At 40.7% G+C, this 17538-nt stretch overlaps 1 protein-coding gene across 1 annotated transcript in view; it reads left to right on the top strand.

Annotated features, from left to right (window-relative positions):
- The first annotated feature begins 714 nt into the window (after positions 1-714).
- Positions 715-17538, top strand: part of arhgef40 (Rho guanine nucleotide exchange factor (GEF) 40) — a 47758-nt gene continuing 30934 nt past the window's right edge. Inside the window, exons 1-3 of the mRNA XM_084923760.1 lie at positions 715-965; positions 12417-12506; positions 14768-14875. Of these exons, the coding sequence (XP_084779886.1) occupies positions 963-965; positions 12417-12506; positions 14768-14875 (201 nt within the window). The 5' untranslated portion in view covers positions 715-962. The remainder of the gene's footprint in view (positions 966-12416; positions 12507-14767; positions 14876-17538) is intronic.

The following is a 17538-nucleotide window of genomic DNA, read 5'->3' as shown; positions in this document are numbered from 1 at the left end:
GGCTCCACCTTAAAACGGGTGGATTGTATTGAAATCCCTGATTATTCACTCTGAATTATTCTTGGACATTGCAATAGGCCATCTGACTAATTAGTTTGCTTCTGAAGGTAGCATTGTAAAGTTTATCCAAATGAATTGAGGTTTGCAAATGTGAAACACCTACATTGACTGGGACTGAGCCCCCCTAAAAGTTTGAACTGTACATAGGATGGGCCCTAAACTGAGCCCACTTGGTTCAGCTGCCAGTGTGCTACCTGGGAATTTTCATTATTTGTTGACTCACTTATCAAATTGCACTGGCATTTGCTTATGTGTCAAGGGGAGGGCAGCTGGGTGGGATTTCTCCCCTCAGTGATGCACTGAACATGTGCGTACGCTTCCATTTAATATCTGAGTGTTTTCGATGAGAAGCCCACACTTTCCATGAGATTACATTTGATTGCACACAGACTCACTTAGCTTATCTGCCCTTAGAAGTATAGAAGCTCACAATAAAACATTAGAGGTTTCTAGTGGCTGGTGGCTGGGTGGGGTAACGGTTTTTCATTGTGCATTCATTTAAGTTACCACTGGGGGGAAATGGAAAGTTTGAGAGGAGAGAGAGGGACTGTAGTGCTCTTGTTAGGTGAGAGGAGGAAGAGAAGAGGGAGGTGTGGGGTGCGTGGGACTGCCGGGCAGGAGAGAGGAGGGGTGGGGGAAGCAGTGCAGCTCGGACATTCCCAGGCTGGGAAATACAGCGAGACAGTGTGGAAGTGGAAGGGAAAGAGAGGGGAGGAGAGCTGCTCCTCAAGCGCCGAAATCTTACAGAAGGCGAGCTTTGAAGGGGACACGAACCTATAAAGTAAAGGAGTTGCAGCTTGATTATTGTAACTGAGACAAAGAGAAAGTTTTGCGGAGAATGCGCAGAGGAAATGAATTCAGGAAAGGACCTGAAGACTACGTAGGAATTCCTGACTGAAGTCATGGTAAGTCCCCTGTTTTTTTTTTGTGTGTTTGTTTGTTTTGTTTTTTTAATTTTTGTGTGGAAATCTTTACTGGCATTGACCAGTCGTCATTGTCACCATGTGTTTGTGTAACTTTTATGCCCATGGATATAAATGATCTTGTTTTACTTCTTGAATGCATGACTAGTTGCATAGATGATCACACATGTGCATTTTAAACTGAACAAGAAGAAGGATCCCTAATTCATCTCTGACAAAGGCTTGCTCTTGATTTGAGAAGATGTTTAGTCAGCAGTTACAATGCTCAGCTTAGAGCCTGCAAGGATCCCAATGGCTCTAAATCATAATGATACAATTTAAGATGTGTGACGTTGGTGATTTTTGTGGCCGACTTGCGGAGGGAGTAAGGGACTGCCTCTAAAGTGAAAAGAGTCCTCTGTTGCATCTCTTGGGAGTTTGACTAACCATCTCCTCCCACTTATGGTCTGATCAGTGACATACAGAGGCAGACAGACTGGGAGATGGCAAACACATGCAAATGTGTCTGATGAGAAGTTAAATCAAGAGGATACCAAGTTAACAAAGAAAGTCTGTGACTGTATTTCAACTTCTGCGAGTTGGGTGGAGCAGTTTGGCAGGGAGAGGAAGAGAGAGAGCAGAAAAAAAGGGAGCGCTGTGCAGGGAAGGAAGAGAATAAAAGAGAAGGGTAGGGTTACTTTTTTTTTATTTTTAGGAGACTTGGAGAGCAGCAGTGGTGGTTTCAGTGATGCTGCATTTTCCACACTGGACCTGGGAGAAAAAGCTGGAGAGAGGGGAAAAAGGGGAGGGAGCAAAGAAAGGAGGAACAAGGGATGGCATGGACCTCGGGGAAGGACGAACATGTGCTGTGCAGTTTTGTTCTCCTCAATCCCCAGTTGGGACAGTTTAGAATGGAAAACAGTAACAGATGTACACACGAAAACACAGAGTCACAGTAAAGTGTTACGTGGAGAGAAATCAAACTTTTCCCACAGTACTGTGCTCATAAGAGTTTATGTAACAAACAGCCCACCAAAAACGTGATTGTGCATGGACACTCACTGGATACTCTATCAGTTGCATCTTTGTAGCACTGGGTTGGACCCGCTTTTGCTTCCAGAATTGCCTTAATTCTAAATTGGTGCAACAAGTTGCTGGAAACATTCCTTACAGAGTTTGGTCTGTGTTGACATGACGGCATCACATGGTTGCTGCAGATTTGCTGGCTGCACTTCCATGATGTGGCTGCCATTCCACCACATCGCAAAGATGCTCTACTGCATTGCGATCTGTCTGACTCTGTGTGTCTGACTGGAGTCCATTTGAGTACAGTGAACTTACTTTCATGTTCACGAAACCAGTTTGAGATGCTTTGAGCTTTTCGACATGGTGTAGCTTCTGGCGTAATCTTCTTCTGCTGCTGAAGAGATGCTCTTCTGCATACTGTTGTTGTAGTATGCAGTAGTTATTTGAGTTACTGTTACAGTATGAAGAATTCTGGCCATTTTCCTCTGACTTCTGACATAAACATTTTCACCCAGAGAACTGACTGGATAGTTTCTCTTTTTCAGATTGTTCTCTGTAGAGGCTGTGTGGGAAAATAACAGTACATCAGCAGTTTCTAAAATACTCTGACCAGCCTGTCTGACATCAACATTCAAATACTTAAATCACCTTTCTCCCCAATTCTGATGCTCAGTTTAAACTTTAAAACTCCATCTTGTCAAAGTCAGTTTCTACCATTTGCTTGGCTTATTAAAAATATTTACGCTGACCAGCAGTTGAATACCTAACAAGGTGGCCAATGAGTGTACATTCCCATTCAGGGGCAAACAAGGCTGCTAACAAACACATGTACATAGGCGCTAACATAAATCAGCAAACACAAAGTGACACACACTCAAACACATACAGCAGGGCTCCCTTGTGAAAATTCCACTCCCTCTGCCCAGAAAGCTCTGATTTTGAAACTAATGGGATGTACCAGTCCTTGAGTTTGGCAAGGCAATCCATCAAAAAAAGGAAAAAAAGAAAAATATGTACAGTATTATGAAAGCTATAGCAAACCATTTTCTGTGTTTGTTTAAACATGCTTGCAGTGCCAGTTCAGTGGAGATAACTGCACTAGAAAGAGCCAGACAGGACAGAATCATGTTGTCAATCACAGCAAACAAAGTTTCCTGTGATTGTTCAGAGTTTCTGACACGTAGAGTGCATACAGACCGAGGATGGCTACTTTTCAGCTCAGCAGCTTGCTGTTTGGGCCATTTTTATTGAACATTTTATCCAACTTCATAATGACAAATCTAGCTTTTTCCGCGATAATATAAATGATAAAAATTGTGGTCTTTTGCTTAAATATGTATTAATATTAGACCAAAGAACATAGAGTACAAATCTTAAAAAGTCTGCAGTTTTCCTGTAGTGAGCATTTTAGAAACGTCCAGCTCACTCTTTCTGTTTTTGGACCTAGAGCCACACCAGAATGCTCCAATAAAACCCACTGCATGCTTTCTGCACCAAATGGCAGACAAAATGTTAACTAGGTGGTAACCAAATGGTGTTTAGCTGCTAAAGAGACTCAGATTTGCATTTTTGATGTGGACGTGGAAAGAAAAAAAAAAGAGGTAAATGGGTGTTTATGTTAACAGGTTTCTTTTTTTGAACATTTATTATCCCCCAAAGTGTTCATGGCTGACATCACATTTTACAAAGGATTAGAATAGTGCCGATATATTTATAGACTTTCCCAATAACAGAAAATTGCTGTTACTATAATATCTAGCTAGCTATTTTTATCTTAATAAGAGTTTGTGTCACATTTTTTAATCTAATTTTGCTCTTAGTCTGAATTTAAAACAAAGTAGTTTAAAAAAAAATAGGAAAGTTGATATTTTCTGTCCAACGTGCCAAACATCCTTTCCTTTTCACTCTTTTTCTAAGTGTTAATAAATGATAACAAAGCACTGACACAGCAACTCCTGTTTGTACATCAGTGGAAGGACAGTTAAGCTGGTGAGCTGTCATTCTGTTGCACTGGGTAAAAAAGGACCCTTGTGTATATGGGATCAGAACGATGCCACCTTGAAACGAAACCGGAAAAAAAACCCCATTTCGGTTTCATTTCAAGGTGGCATCGTTCTGATCCCATATGTGTAGAGCATTCACCATTAGACAACATAGTATTTACCACTTCCACTCTGCTGGCACTGCTGTGCTGCTTCCACCTTAACAACAGTGCTGAATTTGTTCAGAGTAAATGACTATGCTTGAGAAAATTCACAGTCCATGCAGCTATGAATCATTTAGCATGTGATTTTTAAATGATGATAGTCATTGTTGATTTCGATGCATTTGCTTTTGGGCGGCTGTAGTTCAAATGGCAGAGCCTACAATCATTCACAAATTAGGCCAATCCCCAAAGAGCCGAACCCCTACAGCCCTCCAGTGGATGGTGGGTGCACAGAAGGACGGATCAATGTTGCTTCTTTCGGCTAAAGCGAAGCCACCAAATACTCTCCCCTGATGCTCTACCACAGGGTGAGGGCCCAGTAACCCTGCCCCGCAAGGGTTCGCTAGATCTCTAGTTTATTAGATCTGTAATCGATTAGATCATTAAGATCTCTTAGTTATTAGAGATATAGTGAAGTGATAGGGTTGCCTGAGTCTTTCTTGTCTGGCCCCTCCACTTTGCCATGGGAGACCCTGGTGAAGAAAGAGCTGAGCATGAAAGTTTACCAGCCAGTCTTTGTTCCTACCGTCACCTAAAGTCACAGGCTCTGGATAGTGACTGACAGAATGGGGTCACAGATACAAGCGGCGGAAATTAGTTTCCTTCAAAATTTCCTTCCTTCAGGCATCTGATCAGGACACCTGTATGCCTCCTAGGTGAGGTATTCCAGTGATTCCTACCAGGGCAGGTCCTGGGGCAGACCCAGGACTCACTGGAGAGTTTATGTGTCTCGACGGGTTTTGGAAGGACTGCGTGTCTGCCTGGATGAGCTAGAAGAGATGGCTAGGGTGATGGAAGTCTGGGCTTATCTGCTCATACTGCTGCCCAGTGGCTCGAACCCAGATAAGCAGCAGAAAATGGATGGATGGACATTTGTTTGACTGATACATGCGTACATCCCTGAAATGTTGGCTAATTTGTTAATATAATTTGTTAATTCAGAAACAAAAGACTGCCAATTAGTTTTCTGTCCATCTTTCAGTTCAAAGACTGGTCAGCTGTGACCCCATGTGCCTGCAGAGATGGCTAGAGTCATAGTTCAACAAACTTTGTGCTAACCCCTGCCTCTCGCTCAGCAGACATCTGCGCAGACTTCTCAAACATATACAAAATTGAGGAGAGGCATGAAAAGCAGGGTTTTTTCGACAGCAGTATCACTATGCTCATAAGCTGTTAACTCTGGGATTCTCTACATTCCTGGAAGTCTAATGATTTAAAAAAATGTATGAAACTCCCATTCTAATCATTTATATTTGTGATTTTTTATGTTGCAGTTAATGAATTCAGAACAGCCCACACTCCTTCAGCACTTAAATAGTCTAGAACAAACCATAAGAAATCCCTGGAAGCCAATTGACCTACAGTAGGTCAGATCAGATCTGGCTGTACAGGCTTATTTAAGAAAGCAAATCAATGTTGGGCCTCCCCCCTTTCCCCCTTCATCCTCCTTTTGTCTGTCTGCCTTTTTTCCCTTGCTGGCTTCGCTTCACTTTTTCTTTTTCCTCATTCTTTCCCTGTCAGCATCTTTCTCATGTTTTCTTCCTAATCATGTCACTTTCTATCTCTCCTCCATTCACCAAAACCCCCTCCCTGTTCAATCGTCTTCCTCTCTTTCTCTGTCCTTCATGTACATCTGGTTTCTATCATGGTTGCTGCTGCTCTTGTTTGCCATCGATCTCTCCCACTGGTCAGCCTCCTTTTTTTGTTTTCTTTTTTTCCCTCACTTTCTGTCTGAACCCCCACTCACTGCAAATCTGTCTGGTCTTCTCAATGTCTCTCTTTCAGTCTGTTTCTCAACTCGCTCAGTCATAAGCTCCAAAACCACTTCTCAGGCTCTTATTTTTCTCTCTCAGGCTTATTTTTTTTGAGTTCTCACTCATTTTTCTACACCCCTTCCTGCATATCTCCATTGTTCTCTCTTTGCCAGTCATCGGTGTGGAAGACAAGTTGCCGTACGGGAGAGAAAGACAGGAAGTCTGACTCAAGAATGACAGACCCCAATTTCGCACAGTGTCCACTTTTTGCCGTACAAAGATGAGGATACAGATGCACACTAAACAGACTGTCCTGCCTTGAAAAAGCACACGATTTTATAGATGACTCAACCATGTCAGACTCTAAATACCAAAACAAAGTGAGCAATATGTCACCCATCATTTTGTAAGTTGTAGTTAGAAGACGGGGTATTTGTGTTTGTGGTTGCTGTTCATCTAGTGAAAGCATTTTGAAATAACACAAAACAAGCTGGTTTTTGACAAAAAAAGAGAAATTCACTGACTGGTCATGACCATTTTTGTAGTGCTTTTTTCCCCAACTGCATACACTACATTGCCATTCGTAATTTATCAAACCTCAGTTTTTTTTTCTGTACTCTTACATATTTCCTATTTCCACAGCCACTTTATTAGGTACAGCTGTTCAACTGCTCGTTAACTTGGATCAGCCAATCAAATGGCAGCATTTTGGAGACATGAGCATGACAATCTACTGAAGTTCAATACAAGTATCAGAATTACTGTTGCATAACTTTGAAAGTGACTTGGTCTGAGTATTTCAGAAACTGCAGATTTTTCCACACAACCCTCTCTGGGGTTTACACAGGATGGTCCAAAAGGAGAAAATATCCACTGAGGGCAGTTCTTTGGGTGAAATGGACTTGTTGATGCCAGAGGTCAGTGGAGAATAGCCAGGCTGATAGAAAAGCAACAGTAACTCAAATACCTGCTTGTTAAAAACGGAGCATGCAGAAGAGCATCTCTGAACAGCAGCAGTAGACCGCACTAGTTATCACTTAAATTAGCTACGAAAAGGAAACTAATTCTAAAATTCACACAATGTCATGGGGTAATGTGGGGGATATTTTCTGGGACACTTTGGGGAACTCTGGGGAATGTTTGCCACAAAGATGTGGCTTCAGAGGAAGACGGAAACGATCCAACCCACTACTGGCAACATGTACCAAATGGCTGGTGAGTGTAGTGCTTTATGAACACAAGTATTGGTGGATATATAGCATTCATCAGGCTTTACAGTGCAGTCATTACTCGATATAGCCTCAAAAAACTGACTCACAAAAATCTTTCTGCACATACAGTACATGTTCGAATATATGCACGACCACTCATGCTCTTCTGAAATGAAAGCTATTTTCATTTTCTGTTTTCCATCAATTTTTGGTTTGCTTTGTTTGGTAATAACTTGCCATGGGCACAGTCATCAGCAAGTTGACTGCATTTGTTGAAAACGTAGCATTATATAAAATAAGACCTGTATTTCAAGGTTAGTGTCTGTCCAATTGAAGAGTAATTGGATTATAGCTAAAGTCCCTCAAAGCAGAGGCAGCAGGTTTAACATGAATGTCTTCTACTGTCTTGGATTCCAGCAAGAAATCAGATTTACCGAACGTATCCTTGTTGCTTTGCTTTGTGTGTACCAAAAGAGTTATTAACTGAAATAGATGCTTTAAAGTTAAAAAGAAGAGTGTTCACCCTTTACCCAGAAACACTCATCATTTCAGTGATTCTACTGGAAAATAAGCAGTATTGATTTTTTTAACGAGGACTTTTTCAGTTTAGTGGAAAAGCAGCGCCGCTCTTTTCCTGCCTCTGTTAGACATCATTTCCACTGTGCATTTTTAATAATTGTGCTTCCAGACAGAAATTCCATTCTGTGGATGTTAACAGTGGTATATCCTGTTGAAAGCTGTCTGCACAGGCCTGTGAACACAAAGAGATTCAAGCCTGTTTAAAAAAAAAAAAAAAAAAGTTGCTGGTGGTATACAATTGCACATGGCACATTCAAACTAAATATTATTGTAGGCTAGCTAGTCGGCCACAAAGTCAGCTAGTGAATTCAGGTTGTCCACTAAATATCAGTTAATGCCCAAATAGGTAATATGATGCTCATATGTCATTTTTTTTAGCAACATTTAAATAAAGAGTATGAGTGGTGCATGCACACTGTGGATGATTCATCTGGCAGAAGTCCCCCAAAGGCCTCTATTGCACCAGATGGACTGAAATAGCTAAGTTGTTCCTATTTGCGTCTTTTAGAGAGTCTTCAAAGCACAAAAGCTTTGCAAAGAAAAGACTAAGCACACTTACTGGCTAATATTTACAGTGAGTCTAATGATACTGAAATGTTTGTGTCTTACAGGAAGCACACAAAAAAGAATTAAAACATTCAAGATTTTCAGCTGACATCTTTTAGTTTTTGCTTTAATTTAGTGTTTTGTTGAATTGTCTAGTGGGGATGTTTGAAAAGGGCTTCAGTTTAAGAGGAAGTTACTGCTGGGTTGCCTTGCAATCCTCTGAACCACCTGCTGTGCTTTTACTAGACTCAATATGTTCTGTCAGTGAGCCAGAAGGCTGTCTGAACCTTTATTTTTTTTACTACTGTTACACCTACTATAGCATGCTCCGTAAAACAGTACAGTCCACAGTTGACCATCGTGAACAAACGAATACACACCCTGTGTTATACAAAGACAATTTTGGCAGCACAAATCCTGCACACAATTGGTCGTACCGTGTTTTTTGCAATTAATAAATTATTTTTTATAATTTATTTATTTTAACATTGAAAAAGTGCAGGTAAAGTGGTCACATCAACATCAATCATGCTCAAGAAACCTGTTCGAGAAGATTTGAGGTTTGTGACACGGTGTGTAATTCTGCTGGAAGCAGCCATCAGAAGATGGGTCCACTGAGGTCATGAACGGAGACGCACGATGTGGCTTTTAAATAGTGCTGTCATCGTTAATCCCGTTAAAATGATGTTAACGGCATAGCCGCATTAGCGCGGCAAATCTCCGAGTTACCGCAGATCACCCCGTGCGTGCAGCTGCACAGCATCAACATGTTAGTGTGGTGATCTGCGGTAACTCATTAACAGAGATTTGCCGCGTTAATGCGGTTATGGCGTTAACGTCATTTTAACGGTATTAACGATAACAGCACTACTTTTAAATGTTGTTTCAAAGTGGCCCAAAATGTGCCACACACTATTATACACCACTGTGCCTACCACCTGAATGTTGTAGTAGCATGTGTAGCCTCTTCAGACCATTTTTGGTGAGCTTGTGTGATCTGTAGCTTCAGTTTCTTGTTCTTTGCTGGCACCTGGCGTGGTCTTCTGTTACTGTGTTCAGAGATGCTCTTCCGCATACTTTGTTGAAACAAATAGTTATCTGAGTTACTGTTGCATTCCTATCTGCCAGGCTATTCCCCTCTGACCTCTGGCATTAATAAGGTATTCTTCAACCAGAGAACTGCTGCACACTGGATATTTTCTCTTTTTTCAAATCATTCTCTGTAAACCAGAGACATGGTTGTGTGGGAAAATTGTCCAGTTTCTGAAATACTCAGACCACATTTAAAGCCACCATTCTTACATTTGGTTTAAGCTTAAGCAGGCCATCCTGAACCTTGTCTACATGTGGTTATGCTGATTAGATATTTTATGCGTTCTTTGTCTTACAATATAAAATGCCTTGAGGTGACTGTAGAGATTTGGTGCTATATAAAGAAAATAAATTGAATTGAATATAAAATAAAAAGCTTGAACAAGGGTACCTAGTACCAGTGAGTGTATTCTTCAGTGTTGTTTAAGGTAATAAAACAGACTATTTGACTTGCATTAACTTGCCTAAAAAGTTTGAAATTCTAATAACCTGACACTTTTCCATTTTTTTTGAGTCAAATAAGACTGAAAATATCACTTGAGTCTACTAAGATTTTCTTTTCTGGAAACTACATATAAAATGACAGTCTGTTGGTGATTTAGTGGTTTCATTCAAAGAAAATCAGTGAACAAACATGTCCTCTGAGCGCTCTGCCCGTGGAAATCTAAGCTGTGTTTTGAAAAAGTAAAGCCAGCACAGCTGTGCCTTAAACCTGCTTTTCTTTTTTTCAACTGGCCTCTGGTTGCACAAAGAGGTCTCACTATAAATACATCTACAGCAAAACATCACATTTTACTTTTACTTTTTATTTAAATTGTGCAAAATCACAACTGCAGTCACCTCAAGGTGCTTTATACCAAGCTATGGCCCAGTACCGGTCCGTGAATCGTTTGGTACCGGAGACGACACGAGAGTTGAGGCTCGGGCGTAAAATTTATGGTTTTCAGGGTTTCTTTTTTCTTTTATCGTTAACTCTGTTTCCCTGTGTCTTTTCCCGTGTTGTAGTTGTGTGTCTTATTGTAAAAGAAATATTTATGCATTACTATAGCGACCAGAGAGCATTAAGGGGCAGAGAGGAGGATGTTACTCTCAGTGTTGTTGGCGCATTTCAGGAGGGCGCTGCTAATAAAGTTACACAATTTCACAGAGAATTCACGTTGATTATTATATTTACCAAATGCCACAGTTTTTGTCTTGGTCGTATCATTTTATTTTGTTGTATTTAACCACGACACCTTAAAGACCGGTCCGTAGGTGAAGACCCTACGGGGGGGGGGGGCTTCTGTGCCAATTCTAAGTCTTTTTACAGCAATAAATGTTCATTTTATAAAGTGAACATTATATTGTTCAATTGTACAATTGAGGATGGGTGTACCTCCCAGCTGACAGGGCTCCGTGGTGTAGTGGTTAACATTTGCGCCTTGGTTTGAGACCATTAGGAAACACAAACTGAGGGAGTCACAAGCTAGTGTACTCCTAGTGCTGGTCCCAAGCCCAGATAAATGGGAAGATTGTGTCAGGAAGGGCATCTGGTGCAAAATCTGTGCCAAGTCAAACATGCTATCCATCCGCTGTGGCGACCCCCAGGGAAATGGAGTAGGAGCAGCCCAAAGTACCACACGCTATTATATAAACTTGCAGCATTCCTAATTTTAACAGTCACGTGCACCCCTCGATTGTCATATCCAGTTTCAAAACACCAACATGCATGACATCGCAGTGACTACAGCCATGTTTGTATGCAGTCTGTGTCTGACTTCTCTCTGGTTTTCAGAGTCGAGTTTTTCACCCACTCTGTACAGGGGTTCAACTAAACAGACTGAAATGAGCTTTCTAGCCAAAAGACTAGTTAGGAAACAGAACCGAACATCTGTCCAGAGCGGCCCTGAATAACCTCAGCAGAACAGCACTCCACCCAGATATACTGTTAACTTGTTGTGACCATCTCACATGCACTTTGTTTTTCATTTTCAGCATTTGAAAAGCAGGATACAGTAATCACTTTCCACACCATTTCTTTTCCTTGTTGCTTTTAGTTAATAGCACAACTATTTTTCCCAAGATCTGGATCGAAAACAGTTGCAAATAAGATATGACTTTATATTTTAATCTTTCTTAAACTGATTGCTTCATTTTGTGAGAGCATTTCAGTCAAAAAGTTGTGTAAGAGGTACATTTCAAATGGTATCCTTCTTGTACGACTCATTCTGTCCTCCGTTGTGGCTAAACCTCAGCTCTCCTCTGCACACAAAAACAAGCCCAAAAAATAATACTGAAATACAGTTCAACCTAGGTCTTCTTCCATAAAAGCCCCCACAACACCACCAGCTCATTCATTCCTGGCTCTCTCTCTCGCTCTCCACTTTTTTCCACACACTCTGTTCTCCCCTCCTCAGCCTTTTTTTTTTTTTACTTATTGCTTTCTGTCTATTGCTTTGGTTTTTGCAGATATTCAACACGCTATGCGGGCTGTTGCAGAGAATCTCAATGTAATTGTTGTCAGATGACATTCAGAGAATCGGCGGGAGGTGAAAGAAAGAAAGTTGGGTTAAAAAAAATAGAGATGATGTAAAAAATAAAATAAAATAGGAAGAGAAGCTGCTGGAGGATCAGTGAGGAAATGTTAAAGTAGAGAGCGAAAAAGAGAAGTTGGAGAGGGGGGGGGGGCGGTTTACAGGTTACCATGCCAACAAAAATAAACACCGAGTGTGTTATGTGCTCCATGCTGTCACCCTCCAACTCACTGACCTGCCCGGTGCTATGATGTGTGTGTGTGTGCAGCTAAGTATTAGGGAGTTAACACACTGAAGTGAAGTCACCTTTGTTTTGGGGGGTTTCTACATTTACTGGGCCTCGGAGGAAATGCTTGACACTCTGGAGGCCGTACAGCAGGAAGCTCAGAGCCGACCATGTGTGTATATTTATGTGTACGTGTGGGCGTCAGCAAAAACAGACACGAGCCGGCTGTTCAACACAAACGGATATTACAGTTGATTCCGTGTCCGGTTATGAATTAAACCCCTTTCTTTATCTCTCGCAGGGTTCAGAGGCAATGGAGGACTGCGTGCAGGGGGCGCTCTCATCGCTTTATCCTCCTTTTGAGAGCACAGCCCCACCCCTCCTCTCCCAGGTAGATTTCTCTAGTGCGCACAACTTCATCCCAGTGCACGTCTTCAGGGAAATATACAAGGGTTGTGTAAACAAAGACAATGTGATGTACAAACCCAATTCTGAAAATGTTGGCTGTGTAAAACGTAAATAAAAACAGAATGCTATGACCTCCTAAAGCTATATTTTATTCACAGTAGAACACAGAAATTTTACTATTTCATGAAAATATGACATCATTTTGAATTTGATTGCAGCAGCACCTCAAAAAGGGTCACAGAGACAGGGTCAACAAAGGGTTGTAAAAGTAATTGGTTCTGAAAAGAAACAGCTGGCAGAACATTTACAACTAATTAGGTTAATTACCTACTGGTCAGTCACACGATTGGATATAAAAAGAGCCTTTTAGAGAGTCAGAATATAAAAAATCCATATTGAATGGCTGTCATCTTCGGGCCTGTCGTGGAAATCACCGTCTGCAAATGTACGTTAAAGTGCTTTTATCGAAAGAAGAAGCCATATGTGAACATGATCCAGAAAGGCTGCCGTCTTCTATGGCAGGGATGTCAAACGCGTTCCTTTTTGCCAGCAAAAGAAGTTTAATCGGGTTTAACTACATATTATTCTTCTTAATACAAGTAAAAGAAGTGCAGTTTCAACAGTTTATCTCTGTCCACATGCTGTTGTAGTAAATGAAAGACATCTGTTTCTTAAATTGTAGGAAATAACAGTGTAAAATGTGTAGGCCATTGCCTGTACTGTCATGTAATTACAAAACAGACAGCTTCTGTAAATGCACAGAAATGTCTATAGTCAGTATTAGCGGGGGAAAAAGCCTTTATGTACAGGTTTCAGAACAACACATGCTCCCATCCGGACTACTTCTTTTTCAGGGATGGCCTTGCATAGTGCAGCAAACTGCATCTATAAAGATAGTGTGCCATTGTAGTACAAGGGTTCAGGTGCTGAAGAGCCTTGCCTGCAGTCCAGACGTTTCACCAACTGAAAACATTTGGAGCATCATGAAATGAAAAACACAACAAAGAAACCCGAGGATTGTTGAGCAGCTAGAATCCTCCAGTAGACAAGTATAGGACAATGTTCCTCTCCCACGATTCTAGCAGCTCGGTTTACATTGTGGTAAACATGGCGGTGTCCCAACTTTTTTTGAGACGTGTTGCTGTAATCGAATTCAAAATGAGCTAATATGTTTTGCTCATTTTAAACATTTTAAATGTTTTTATATATTCTATGAATAAAATGAAATTTGCCAAATTTTGAGTTGTTTTTGCAGTTGGGTTTGTATGGATAGCACAGACTTTCCAACTAGTTTTCAAATTTTTAGTTTTTAGTATTTTTAGTAACCAGCTTAGATATATATTTTTTCTTTTTTCAAATTGGACCAAGTAGTCTTTGTTACCTAAACTTCACAGAGAAGGTTTTAGTTCCTAAATCTATCCAAGAAGTCTAATCAAGAAGTATTTAGTACCTAAACCTAACCAAATAGTCTTTGGTGTTTAAGTCTTACAGAATAGACTTTGATGCCTAAATCTAACAAAAAAATCTTAACTAACTATCCAACGAGGTTTGTAGTTTCCAAACCTAACCAAGTGCGAAGTTAAACCTAATTGTCAGTGAGCTTAACTGAAAACACAAGCTTGTGATTTATTCAATGCTGCTACTCAAGTATTGCCATTAAGCACATGTTTTCCATATTTTTGCTCTACCAGAAACCCTTTTTGAAACCCTACAACAAGAACACCTTGACTTTTCGATAACACAAGCAAATCTAGTCAGTTATAACCAAATATTCTTAGATTATAGCACCCCTAACTATATCTAGCATTACTTTAGCTTTCGGTGCTTTGTTTCCTTAAAATCCTGGATACAAACAGATTTTTTTAGCAACGGCTTGATCCATTGAGTTACTCTACTTACTTTGTAATAGTTTTTTTTTTCCAAGTTGTCACATAGCTTCCAATCAGTTTTCTTTCTTGCTATGGAAAAAGCTGTTTGATACAACAAGAGGGATCAAATTAAACAGCCTTGGTGATTTTCTTGCTTTAACTACTGATTATATGCTGTCTGGGTTGAGCAAATTCTTCCACTCAAGGGGAAATTAAACCCTCTACAAATCCACTGATAGACAAAAAATACACACACACAAAAAAGTTGTTGCTAAAGTAAATGCTGTTTAGTGCCTAAGAATCTGATATTCAGAGAATAGCTTAATTTTCTATTCACTCCAAAGTGTTTTTACCGAGTCTTGCATCCATTGTCCAGGTCTTCTCAGTCCTGGAGTCGACCTATCAACACGACAGCCTTCGCTATCTCCTGGACTACTTCGTACCTGCAAAGCACCTCCTGCACAAACTCCAGCAGCATGCCTGTGTGAGTTCTAAACTGCAAACACTGTTTGAATGGAACACATACAAAGCTGAATACTTAGAAACAGAATCAGCCATCACACACAAGAAGTATAGTCTGAGAAATTTACCAGCTAGCTTCTTAATTCCTTTAAAATGGTCCTTGGGTCATTTCTCAGGTAACTTACTTACTGGAACTGACAATTTAAGGGAGTCAAGCCGTAGTTCATAATCTGAGCAATGCCTTGTCAAATTCAGCTATGCAGAATAAGCCCAAACCTGTTAGGCGATGTCACATCTTTATGTGACATCGCCAAATCTCTTAAACAGAAGTTCTAAAGTGCCGATAAATGTAAGTCAATAACTTCTATTTACAATTATGTAGCATACCCATGATAAGAAACCAAATTATTTGATCTCTTCTGTTATCAGCGCTGTAACTGTGTGGCATCCGTGGAAGTTTTAGCCACAGATGCATGACGAGATGCTTACTGTCTTGATTTCATTTCAACATGAAGTTTAGTAAAGTCCAAGTTATAAAGGTCAAATTAAGCTAAGTCAATTTTAAAATTCATTTAAAATTGACAGACAAGTTATTAAAAAGTACTTTAAAAGACAGCAAACGACTAAAGGAACCAATAAGACTAAATTTATTTGCAGTTCGATGGAGACAAAGAACTGCTGGTATTGATCTTGTTGGCAGAATGCAGCACAAATTAAGCCTCAGTCTAGTCTTTAACATTTCTCACTAAATCATTTCAGAACAGTGGAAAACCTGTCTGATTGTTTTTTATTATTTGGGGTTTCTACAGATTCTGGCTTTAAAGTCTGTGGTTTCCAATATAAACTGGGCTTGTATTCTCAACAGTCAAGTCCAAGTTTTATGCCGGGGGTTCTGTAGTGTCTCTGTAGCTGGTGACAGGAAGACTCCAGAACTTAAAACATGTAGAGTTTGATACGCGTAACCCAATACCAGTTGTTCACTACATTATGGAGGCTCGAGTCTGCCCCTAAATTTTAGCTGCTCAGTAAAATTTGTGAAAGTCTCTGGTGACATTTGAGATTCGCAAACAAATGAGGTGGTTTTCCTGCCTCGGAAGCTCCAGAAGTGAATGACATGCAGTGCAGTCTTGTGTAAATAAATAGTTTATGTTGTGATGTCTTTAGGATCCCACATACATAAACACAAACGCATATAAATAATATGATACAGGATACACTGTCCAAACCTTGTGCAAACATGCAACTTCCACTTTGTGTCACTCTCTTGCTGTTTCTGCCACACTTAGCCAAACCGAGACAAAGAAATAAGGCGCGATGTCTATTTAACTCGAATCCCTGATGTTTAATTGAACAGCATTCTTTATATTTAACTTTCTGAGACACACAAAGGTAAACAAGTTGCAGTGTTTAGTGCAAGATTGGTAGCTAAGAACGTTCTCATATTTCCCTCCACAGTTTTCCTAGACTTATACACACACACACATATACACACCCCCGTACAGCGTTTGTGAGCAAACTATGTTTTCATTGTCGCTGAGTGGAGCTGCCTGGGATGGGAGTTAGACTGTGAGTCATGACAATAATGCCTTCCATATGTGAGTGTGTTACTTGCTGCGAGAGAAAGAGTGAGTAACAGAGAAGCGGTGGGAGTCGAAGGAGAGAATGAACATGACTCCCATTCACTGTGCCTGTGAGAAAACAGAGACGATGCTGGAGTTTAGCAGGCAATAGTAGACTGATTGAGGAATTTTTGAGTAATGGGAGGTGGGGAAGAAGGAGCAAACACTGGGGCATATTGAGGGAGAAGGAGGGGGTGGGCCAGAGGACACAGAGAGTTACAGATTGCGGACTGGCTCGAAATAGGCAAACTTTTTAAGAGAGGAAAAGCTGCACATGCTTTTTAATGCTAATATTCACCCTGACAGATATCAGATACTTGCTTCCATAAAGCTTGCCACAGTGACAGAACAGGCACGAAAAGAGACAGAAGGGAGGCTTAAGGGGAAGAAATTGAATAAAGGACAGAGGTAGAATAAGGGGAGATGGAGGAGAGGCTGAGGAAGGAATTTAATTTGATCACGTCTCGTGAGTCTGGAGGGCACAGAGAGAGGAGCGAGCAGGCCTGTGTCAGTCGATTAGACGTGACTGGGAACAGCAGAGAGAGGCTCTGGATGAGTTTTAGGCTTCAAGGCTTTAAGAAAGGGGATATAGATTGGACACACCACTGATTAAGGTGGGAATAGTGCTTGGATTAAGGTGTATTACCTAAATAGATCAGTTGATTAATCGTGCAGAGGGTCCCACAAGAGGCCCACACTGCTGTGCCCGAAATCACAGAATTTGCAGTTAAATTCTTTTACTATTCACTGAGGGTTTTCTGTATTTAGGACTGACTGAAATTGATTCTGTCGTTCTTACAGAGCCACCTGATGTGTTTTCTACTACTAAAACAGTTCTGTTTTAGTAGTGGCTGCCTGTTGCGAGGAGCTGGTCATCTGCAAGTTTCTGTCTGACTCATTGACTCTCTGCTAACTAAGCGGTTTTACACTTAGGACACACGTCATGTCTGACATTTGTATGTGGCACTGGCTTTTGGCCAGTTCAGCTTGTGAAAACCGTTGACTCGTGTGGTATCAGTTCTAGAATTTCTGCTCATTTAAATAACTAAGCCAGATACAACCATGC

This window comes from Perissodus microlepis, chromosome 3 (assembly GCF_051167445.1).
Source record: "Perissodus microlepis isolate ML-2025 ecotype Zambia chromosome 3, ASM5116744v1, whole genome shotgun sequence".
In the NCBI taxonomy this organism is placed as follows: Eukaryota; Metazoa; Chordata; class Actinopteri; order Cichliformes; family Cichlidae; genus Perissodus; species Perissodus microlepis.
The sequence above is the reverse complement of the archived record's forward strand: the minus strand, read 5'-3'. Positions and strand labels throughout refer to the sequence as shown.